Source organism: Miscanthus floridulus, chromosome 1, assembly GCF_019320115.1.
Source record: "Miscanthus floridulus cultivar M001 chromosome 1, ASM1932011v1, whole genome shotgun sequence".
Taxonomy (NCBI): domain Eukaryota; kingdom Viridiplantae; phylum Streptophyta; class Magnoliopsida; order Poales; family Poaceae; genus Miscanthus; species Miscanthus floridulus.
In genome coordinates this window covers 199,479,191-199,490,041 of record NC_089580.1, presented here as the reverse complement: position 1 = coordinate 199,490,041, position 10,851 = coordinate 199,479,191, and the positions used below count along the sequence as shown (strand labels likewise).

General features: G+C 41.3%; 2 protein-coding genes across 3 annotated transcripts; one reads left to right on the top strand and one right to left on the bottom strand.

The window, feature by feature from the left end:
• The first annotated feature begins 43 nt into the window (after positions 1–43).
• Positions 44–1,333, top strand: LOC136450015 (uncharacterized). The gene is made up of 2 exons (XM_066450268.1): positions 44–733; positions 1,115–1,333. The coding sequence occupies exons 1-2, from the start codon at positions 44–46 to the stop codon at positions 1,148–1,150; spliced, it is 726 nt and encodes a 241-aa protein (XP_066306365.1). The 3' UTR covers positions 1,151–1,333.
• A 1,464-nt stretch (positions 1,334–2,797) lies between these two features.
• Positions 2,798–10,393, bottom strand: LOC136450001 (K(+) efflux antiporter 5-like). Of its 2 annotated transcripts, none has more exons than XM_066450255.1 (20): positions 9,808–10,393; positions 9,588–9,631; positions 8,660–8,724; positions 8,477–8,561; positions 8,345–8,406; positions 8,166–8,241; positions 8,009–8,083; positions 7,679–7,750; positions 7,482–7,565; positions 7,301–7,369; positions 6,780–6,857; positions 6,330–6,418; positions 6,148–6,244; positions 5,588–5,641; positions 4,970–5,065; positions 4,534–4,722; positions 4,371–4,448; positions 4,207–4,251; positions 4,033–4,128; positions 2,798–3,326 (listed from the first exon to the last, which is right to left on the bottom strand). In XM_066450255.1, the coding sequence occupies exons 1-20, from the start codon at positions 10,046–10,048 to the stop codon at positions 3,273–3,275; spliced, it is 1,749 nt and encodes a 582-aa protein (XP_066306352.1). In that variant the 5' UTR covers positions 10,049–10,393; the 3' UTR covers positions 2,798–3,272. The 2 variants fall into 2 exon arrangements, with proteins under 2 accessions (XP_066306352.1, XP_066306355.1); XM_066450258.1 differs by having other exon boundaries at positions 2,798–3,314; positions 9,808–10,392.
• Positions 10,394–10,851: the final 458 nt, after the last annotated feature.

Below are 10,851 nucleotides of genomic sequence, written 5' to 3'. Positions count from 1 at the left end.
TGCACAAATTTCATCTCCAAATTCCAAACCAAATATCTGAAAAATGGATGGGGAGCTTGAGCTGCCCGAATTCAACCCTCGGGAATGCGTCAAGCAGCAGATTTCAGTCCCATTTCTCTGGGAGGTGAAGCCCGGTGCACCGAAGAGGGACTGGGTCATCTCCAAGCCAGTGCCAGTAGCGTTCGCATGCCCATCCCCGACCCCGACAAAGCTTGTTGTGAGCGTGCCATTCCAGTGGGAAGAAAAGCCTGGGAAGCCTCTGCAGGAACCATCTCCCTTCCATGTGCTTCCCCGGGATCATGGTGGCTTTTCAGCATCTTCCCGCTCACTGAACCCATTTGTGGTCGAGAGCGAGGAGGAATACTCGCTTGGTTTTGAGCTGGAAGCATTTGGTTTTCCAGACAGCAGCGATACCTCTGGTGCTGCAGCATGGGCAGATGGCTCCTCCGGCCGTCGTGATGGCTGGTTCTCGTTTTCAGAGTCAGAAGACTACAGCCACTCCAGTGGTGATACTTCAGCACAGGACCAGGAGTTTCAGTTTCAGTTTCCCCGGGCGCCTTCAGAGAAGAGCTGGGAGGTGGCCAATGACGAGGACCAGCTGAACAAGAGCAATCCATGGAGCCCTCCGAGGAGCGCGGCGACGACACTGGAGGAGCTTATGGTGCTCAGCCGGAGACTGAGGTGCGGACAAGCTCTGCCGGTTGACGTCGGGAAGAAGAGCCTCTCCTCCGTGGTAATTCTCTACTACCATTCACTTTCATATTTCTTTACGTCTGCATCAGTAAATCTGAAACAACCTTGCCCTTCATTTAATAGTCAGAGACAAGCTTGAGAATTTGTAAAGTTAGTTAGCATCAATTAGTTAACAATACAAAAAGTATCACATCACTACAGCATATTCAGACAAATTCATATCATATCGTTGTGGGAATGGGGCCCATTACATCTGCTGCACTGCCGTTGAGGCAACAGGCAAGCCACGGATGCATCTTCTCATTGGCGAGCAGACGTTGTTTTTATTATTGTATTATTGTCAGTGTGTGATGCAGACACCACAACTGCTTTCGCTAATGACAGTGCTTTGCCCCTGCTCTTGCTTTGTCTGATGTTTCAGGAGCTCATGAAGAAGCTCTTCATCGTGTGTTCTTAGCTGCACATGGCCAAACGGTACAGAATGCATGTGAGACCATAATGGAGGAAGCATGTCAAAGTGGGGTGTTCGCAAGTAGAAAGCCTAGCTGTCGGGTGACTGGTGTTCTACTGTCTTCTCGTGAAAATCTCTCTCTTTTTTTTTGAAATTAAACGGTGTGCAAGAGACACACTGCATTTTTCTTTGTACAACAGATTTGAAAGAAATGATCCATTGTTGGTCCATCTTATCATTCATTCATGTGGCATGAGGTAGTAGGGGTTTTTTTTTCCGACAACATGGAGGTAGTAGGTATTGAATGTGAAACTAGTGAACTTTTGTCACACCATCTAAGACTATGTATTAGAGTTCATGTGAAACTAGTAAACTTTTGTTACACCATCTCAAAGACCATGTATTAGAGTTCATGTGAAACTAGTGAACTTTTGTTACACCATCTCGAAGACCATGCATAAAAGGCGGCTCTAATCTCTCGAGATGGAGATACATAAAAACAATGGGACCGTTTGGTGAAATTAAAAAAAAGGAACTGTTTGGTGAAATACAAAAAGAGAGAGCAATAACTCTATGCTTAAAAGGTAGAGCTAATTCGGAAGAAATGGAACTGTTTAGTGACATGCCAAAAGAATTCCAAAAATAGTTTGGTGAAATGAAAAGGTAGAGCTAATTCAGAAGAAATGGAACTGTTTAGTGACATGCCAAAAGAAATTCCAAAAATAGTTTGGTGAAATGAAAAATATGGAACTGTTTAGTGACATGCCAATCCAAAGATAGTTTGGTGAAATGAAAGGTAGAGCTAATTCAGAAGAAATGGAACTGTTTAGTGTCATGACAATAGAAAATTCAAAAATAGTTTGGTGAAATGAAAAATATGGAACTGTTTAGTGACATGCCAAAAATATTCCAAAAACAGTTTAGTGACATGCCAAAAAAATTTCAAAGTCAGTTTGGTGTATGTTGTCAAAAGAAAAGGTCAGTTTGGTGTAATGAAAATCAAATCACTAGAAGGAGGGCTTGAACCTCCGACCTTATGATTAATAAAGGGCCATACAATCTAACCAACTGAGCTATTCTAGCTTATATTAAGAATTCTTTAATATTTTAAATAGTTTCAACTTTTTTTATGATTCCAGTCATCCTCAACCCAATGATGGAAAATACGAAATCGTGATTCGATTCTTACTACCGAACAAATGGTTACCTGAATAGAAGAATTCGAGATCACGCGTCGCTGTCGCATATTCGGATCGCACCATGGCCGCCCAAAGCTCCTGGGCCCCTGGCCAATAGCTCCCAGCAGCAAAAAGCCCAGGCACGCTCACTGACTCGCTGTGCATGTGTGTCCGGCAGCACCCGCTGAACCGAAGCAACCACAAAGCGTCAAAATGCCATTACCTCAATCCAGTTGTTCTCCAGCTAGACCAAGTCGGTTTAATGGCCGCAGCAACTTTGGATCACGAGCCAGCGTTACCCAGGATCATATATCATACATCCAGAGTCATGGCAACCACCCCCTCCAGTCCTTGCCTTTGCCCTTGTCCGATGGATACGACAAACGGTACGCGCCAAAGGACGATGCTAACAAGCTGTCCTCCAGCAAACAATGTTCGCCACACAAATGGCAGTACAAACAGAGTTAATAATCGATACGGTGAACAACACTTTACCATAGCATGATGGATGTGTTCATGTGTCCATGGTCAATTGGTCGTCACAAGAACAGAGCAAATACATAACATACAACTTTCCCGTCATCTTCCGACAATAATTGTACATTTGAGCACAAGGTACCAAAATCCCTACCTAGTTTCCTAGACTGATCGAGTTGGCAACAATGATACAAAACCAAGGGCCGTCAGCTCCTTCCTCATATGGGCAGATCCCTTGTATGCTACTTTGACGACATGTACAGTATGTACAACTCGAAATTCCAATAAAAAGAATGCTATACGGAGAGCCCCACGGCTGGCCAAGCTGTTAACTTTGCCCATCCCTTCGTGTTACCATATCGCCGCAAAAGGGGATTGGTGTGTAATTGTTTCTCCAATGTATTCATGGCATGTGCAAAGAGTCGATGCACAAATAAATCACTGTCAGTCAAAAGAATGTTGTAGCTAGGCAATTAGAGTGATCTGTTGTGAGCTTCAAGCACAACCGCTTTATCCTGTAATGGAAGCTGAAATATGATCAGGTATGGAGTTATAACAACTCAACAACAACAACAATAACAACAACAACAACATAGCCTTTCAGTCCCAAGCAAGTTGGGGTAGGCTAGAGTTGAAACCCACAAGAGTCCCAAGTCACGGTTCAGGCACTTCAATAGCTGCTTTTCAAGCGCTCCTATTCAAACATAGATCTCTAGGTATATCCCAAGCTTTTAAATCTCTTTCTATTGCCTCCCCCCATGTCAATTTTGGCCTTCCTCTACCTCTCATATTATGACTCCACAATGCACTGGTGCCTCTGGAGGTCTCCTTTGGACATGGCCAAACCACCTCAACCGATGTTGGACAAGCTTTTCTAATACCAATTGAACAAATGGGGTTGGCTCTACTATTTAAAGATTTATATATATTGATAAGTAGCCATTAAGAGTGATCCCAGTTTTCATTGAAGAAGAAACTTCTATTTTCAGATTCAAGTGTACATAAGAAAAAGAACTGGAATGGCATATAAGGTACCTCAACCGATTAACAAAAGAAAAACACAAATGTGATATTTCACTAAGTAGTTTGTCTTTGACACTTCTTCAAAACCTAACATGTCAAAGATTCTAGATCATGAAATTTGAACAAGGCGTTACGCCTTTACCACTACAGCCAACAATGTCAATAAGTCAAGCTTTGAATAAAATCAGCAAAGAGGGTAGTAAAGGATACCTCACTCTGCATACTGTTTTCCGAGGGGAACCAACGCATAAGGATGCCAAGGTGCATTACCACAGGAATTAGTTTGAAAATGAGAGGAGTTGTTACCTGCAACAATGAACAGAAAAGTGAGAGATGTATACCTAACAGCTAAGGCCCACAATATAAGACAAAAAAGGTAATTACCAAGCTAAGGGCAGTTGTTCCCAGTAATAGTAGATACATTTTCCCCTGAAAAATAATTTTAAACAGTTAAGAAATTGTAACCATGAATGTGTGGCAATCTGGAGTTGTTCTAAAATATGAACATATGTTTAAAAGAAACACATGAAAAAGATAGGTTAATTTACCCCAACAAGATGGAGATGGGAGGCACGGCTCAAAAGCACAAAAGCAAACTCTCCTATCTGAGCTAAGGACAGCCCAACCTTGACCAAATAAGAAGGAAAGTGTGAGTATACATTTCAAGATTGGTGAAAAACTGATGGAGAACCACCAACGGAAGATACTTACAACAAAAGCTGTTCTGATGCTGTATCCAAATACCTTTACAACAATAGTTACGACAATACTCTTTACTATTATAACCAGTATAACAGCTGCAAGTAATATGTCAACATGATTCCACAAGAACTTAACATGTATGAGCATTCCAATACTTGCAAGGAAGAGCGCTGCAAACAGATTGCGAATGGCTTCGACCTTAAAATAAAGGAGAAAAGTTAGTTATATATAGAGAGAGTTCAACTTTACTAAAATGAAATGTCCTTAAAGCATGCTAAACCAAGATCAAGCAAAGTAATAACATAAGTGCATTCCTTCCAAAGCAGCCTAACTCCTATTGATGTAAAGGGAAAGAGAAAAAACAAAGAAACAGTTGATTTCCGGACTTCCAGTAATGTCAACTAGTCACACCAAAGTACAACGTGAGATGGATTCAGAATAGCACCTGCTCCAAAGTATGATGAGCAAAATCTGTGGTTGATATCATAACGCCAGCAAGGAATGACCCCAATTCAAGACTCAATCCACAATAGTCACTGCACTGGCAAATCCAAAATTACGACGTCAGTCTACATGGTTAATGTTGTACTTGTATGGATGCTGATGGAATTTTGAAATATCTCAAGAGAAAAATGAAAGAAAATAAAAGCATTATACTAACAGTTGCCCCTCTCATGTCAGATTCACCCTAAACTAGCATGGGTTTATCTCTATAGTTGTCTCATGCATAATGAACCAATTCCTTCATACAGGGAAAAATAAAACATTATTTATTCTTAGCTCTCACAATGCTGCGGTCATTATTCAATTCCTGACTTAGTTGTCTCAATGCCAAATATGAGCAGCCACCAAAGTTGTGATAACAACATGAGTTTAGAAGATAAAGTGAAGAAATCATTGCCATCTCAATTTCATGCTTCATGAGAACACTCTATGCTATACCAGTGCACAGGCAAGCATTTGACACTATTGCCATTTGTCACATTGCGCTTATATACCTCAAAAGTCATACTGGAGCAATAACAGAATATACTTTAATAAATGAAACAAGAAAAAAAATTACCCAGGCTAGAAGTAAGCAAAATGCAACGGAGGCCAATTGGTAGAGTTCATTTGTCTGCAAATATTAAAAGAGCATTAGGAAGTGAGGGGGGGAAAAGGCAGGTACATCTGAAAAATGTTCAGCAGGACATCATATGGAGGACATGTAGTAGCTTGGAGAAAAGGTATCCCCCATTTTATCTCATTTGTGAAATAACGAAATAATATGCAAACAAGTCTAGTTTCAGTTTATGCTTTGCATACCCAGATGTGCTCGCCAAACAGTAAAGAACAATATGATGTAGCCAAGTTTTTTTATATTTTCTAAAACAAAAAGGTTTTGCAGCATAAAGAACATGCATTTCTTGTAACAAGACAGAGTGGAGACAAATTGATTTTGCAAATAATTATCTTTATAATAACCTCTTCCGCACAAGAGTGTGAAAAGAAAAGATAACCACTTAAGGAAAACGAGTAAAAAAGTAATGCAGCACCAAGCTGCCAAAAGCATCATTAAGGATCTATGCAAAGAAAAGCCAAACTCAGAGCTAGAACAAAGAGGAGCATCACAATTGGCCTAACCTGTGAAGATAACTGAATCATCAATTTTAAGAATCGGGGAACAATTGACCATGTCATCATATATGTAACAGCTACAAATATGGATAGCACAAGCAACCTGCACATGCAAAACATTTCATGACATGACTCGAGACAAAAGAAAAGCAGTCAGATATATTTTTATGACATGGTAATATTCTTACAGTTTCGCCATTGACATCACTCCTCCAAAAATGCCACTAGCACCTCCAAGAACAGGAAGGAGAGCAAACAGCAGGCCAACTGCACAATCCTGGAGTAAGGGAGACACGAAACACAGATGACATCACTGAATCTTAATCGCAAGCAGTTATACCACTAGCCCATAGAACCTGCTTCCCTTAAAGGGATCTTACCATACCAAGAAACATTAAGTACAATTTCTTTCACTGCTCAAATACTAGTTAACTTGGCCATGTACTAAATGTTAAGTTCACCCTCCATGTATTTTCTTAAGCTCTACAGAATAATCTAATATCCAAATAAGAGAGAGGTTTACCCTACTACATGAGTTAAAGATTCCAATATCAGTTTTTCAAACAAAACCAATATTTTTTCCCAGATCATAACAATAGATGAGAAAATATATGAAAGAATTGGATGAGAGTCCTCACCTGAAGTATTAGTGTTCCAATTGTAACTTGACCATGAAGCGTGTTTGTACTACCTTTTTCCACTAAAAACTTCGAAACCTAGAAAAATGGTAACAGATTGAAGATCCTCAAAATTCTTAACTAATGTCTGAAAACAATTTGCCAGACTATTCATATAATTGGAACATGCCCAAAAATATTCCACCTACTCCATTCTTCAGCTGAAATGCCCAATCAAATTGTAATAGTAAATTGTGGGTTGTTTTAATTTTGTTCTTAGTCAAACTAGTCTAAGTTTGACCAGCATACCATGTTTATAGGAGAATGGATCAACATCTAGCACACATCAAAATAACCTTACTAAAATCAAAATTGAAACATGCATTAATGATACTTTTATTCGGTTTTGTAAATGTTAACATATTTGTCTATAAACTTGGTCAAAGTTAGAGTAGTTTGACTTAGAACAAAACTAAAATGACTTACAATTTGAAACAGAGGGTGCATTTAAAATGACAGCCACATTGAACAAATATACTTACCACTGCAGTAGATGACATAGACAAGAAGGCACCAACAAACACTCCTTCGGATGATTTAGCACCACACAACTGGAAAAATTGCAAATTAATTTTAGGAGAGCAGTTCTTCTATTACAGTGCAACATCCAACATGTATCCAAGAAACAAGAAAGACAATTTAAAGCTTGATAGACGCATATACCGCTGCAGTGAGACCACATAAGAACATGAACAGAGCAATCTGAAGCAGACCTCCAAGTACAGCAACAGGACCAACGACTTTCAACTGATAGAAATGACAGGCACAGTAAGGAAACCTTTTGACATGTACACTTGTCAAAAATACTTTGGAAAGAGATATATTGGACTCAAGACAACATCCAGAGATTTTTTTAGTACCTTAGTCAGTGAAAACTCGAGACCAAGAGCAAAAAGAAGAAACACTACACCAAATTGAGCAAAAGTCTCCACCTGTAGTTGAACACAATAATTCTGATAAGTATGTGACTTCAATTTGCCAAATGGAATTAATCTTCTGGTGAGTATGATTTAAGAGTAAGAAAATTGTCTGGGCCATGCTCCTTTAAGTTTAACCAAATTATGAGTCTTGTCCTTTCAAAGTCTATACTAACCCTTTGATGGGCATATATAATAGAAAAGGGAGAAAAGTAAGAAAGAAAAAGGGACAAAAGTGCAATTTGTATTGTAAGCTGTTAATGATCATGTTACCTGCACCATTTCATTGATAAAGTTCAACCCCCCAGGTCCAACTAGAGAACCAGCAAGTAGGTAACCAACGATAACCTGGAAGAATAACATATATCATGCCTACCGAATATGTAAGAAGTTAAGTACTTAAGTACAAAAATATCTCAAAATTACTGACCGGCTGCCCCATACAAGAGAATATGATACCACCACCAGTAGCTGAAACGATTATAATTACCAGATCTTTAATCAATCTGCATTGAGAAATTGTATATAACGAGTTATGGGGCCATAGGAGATTACATATGGGCACATACAGGTGAAGGTATGAAGGGGGGGGGGTGGGGAGCAGCTGACCGTAAATCTAGTTGAAGAGTTGGATACTTTGTTTTACGATTTGACATCACAAAAACATTATCCTGTGCAAAGTTAACGCCTTCAGTAAGCAGCTACCAAACCAATCATATGATGTTAAGTGAATTTACACACCTCCTTATCTATCACAGTTTCCAAGTCATCAGAGGTCTCATCCTGGCCTCCAAACATGTCACCTATTTGGAAAGGTTTTGGGGAACTGCACCAGAACCGGTGTGTAAGTCAGAAAGTTGATACAGAATGGTGCTACAGATATAGCAAGTTCGACAGATGATGTTGTTCAAATTCTGGCCATACTTAGCATGCTGTGAATCATTCTTCTTCTTGTCATGTGTAATGACAGCTACCGTCTCCAGAACAGCCTGAGCAAAAAACAAATTACTATTTTGTTTATAGCAAACCACACTGAAAGAAAAAAAAATCTAGCAGCCAAAAACAACGTTTTCTAAATTTTCATGTCCATTTTTTTTTTTAAAGTGAGCTGTTTCTATCCTTGCAATTCCACAGTTAAATACTCAGGGTAAATCAGATCACGAGATATTAGTAATTTCAACACAACACAAGAAGCAAAGCTATACCCAAATGATATAACGGGAGGCTGGGGAAAATTCACATACATCGAGTTACCTCGGCAGAACAACACACTTACAAAATATAAAGTTTCATAATAAGCATAAAACATATAACTAATCTGACATCTACATATATACGGCAAAGGAGCAAGTGCCATCGAAACACTGTATCTTGATATGAGAAGCTAAAAATCTAGTGATTAGCAAGGGTGTCATTTATCGCTTTTATTGACTGTCTCACTAATCCCTGCAGGTTGCTGAGGCACTTCACTTCACTTTTGTCACTGATTCACCAAGCAGATTCTAATTATGCAGGTGCATTGGAAACATTCCCTAAATGGAACTCCTCTTTGCTTTCATTGGAAACTACTTTCGCAGCAACAATACTATTCCATATTTATTCACTAGATTACCCATTACTAGTTCTTGTAGGTGACAATCTAGGGCAATAGTAGACATGCATGATGTTCATTCACCATTTGTGAACTTTTCACGGTGAACTTTTCAAAAAAAGCCCCATCTTACTAATAAATGCAAATGTGGTTCTTCGGGAAAAAGAAAAAACTAATAATTGTAAAGGTTACACAGCAGTTTCGGCAAACGTCATCGGAGAACAATAGGTCACATGCAAGCAAGAGGAAAGTCACACCTACTTGATGATCTGATACGCTGTTGTTGAAGCTACTCTTGTCGGGAGCTGCAAGAGGATGAACAGAAGCACAAATCGTCATTCAAAAAAAAATACTGAATGATATAATAAAAGCTGTAGCTACAGTACAGCAGATGCCGAAGCCCAAAGCTGTGACAAACTCTTGTCCGAGCCATTGCTACCCAGCTCGAACCCAAATGCCTGGCGCAGATCCAGATTCGTACCGTCGGGCGTGTCGCTGTCGGAGAACTCCTTGTCGAGCACGCGGCCGAACATCTCGGCGATGCTGCCGTCCCCGGAGGCGTTGTGCGTGCCGTTGGTGACGAGCGTCCCGTAGAACCTCTCCCGCATCTCCTTGTCGGGCCTGGCGACCGCCGGCACGAGGAGACAGGCGAGCGCGATGACGGCCGCCGCGAGCCACCTGCGAGGCGAGGGCCCCGCTGCGGCGGCAGCGGCGGGGGGCATGGGATCGTGCGGGCGAGCGTGCGGCGCGGCCGAGGCGTGCGGGACGGCGGCGGGGAGAGCGAGATTTGCGGGTGGCGTGTCGGGGTCGGGGATTTCTTTTATTTCTCGCCGCGGGCGCGGGGAGAGTCGGAGAGAGGAGAGGGGAGATCGGTTGGCGCGGTGGAGTCGTCGTCCGATCGCGCGAGCACGAGGCGGCGGCAAGCGGAGGGAGAGGCGTCCGCGTCGCGGCGCGGCGTGACGGCCCCCGGTGGTTATGCCCGGGGGTGGTGTTCCGCGCGCGGCAGGCAGCACTGCGGGAGCAGGGCCCACGGGTCAGTGGTTCCGATCCCACACACCAGCCGACGGCCGACGCGCGGCTTTCCAGTTTGCACCAGGTCTCTGAATTTGATCCTGGATTCGTCATGTCACACGCACCGCATCTCTGAATTTCCTGGCTGTGGTTGCAGGCCTGTGGCGTGAATTTTCTCTGACATTGAAAGCGTCAAGACGTGACAGGATCAAACCCCACTCCAGCTTGACATGGACGCTTATCTAATTGCTTATTGCTTGTTTTGGTACCAAAAACTTTTTCAAAAAATACGTACCTATTACATCGAATCTTACGATACGTGCATAGAGTATTAAATATAGACGAAAAAATTAATTATACAATTTAATTGAAAATTACGAGACGAACGTTTTGAGCCTAATTAGTCCATGATTGAACAATAATTGTTAAAAAAAACGAAAGTAATACAGTAGCCAAATTTTCAAAATTCGCGAACTAAAGACAGCCTTATCTCTTGAGCACGATGGTTCACATG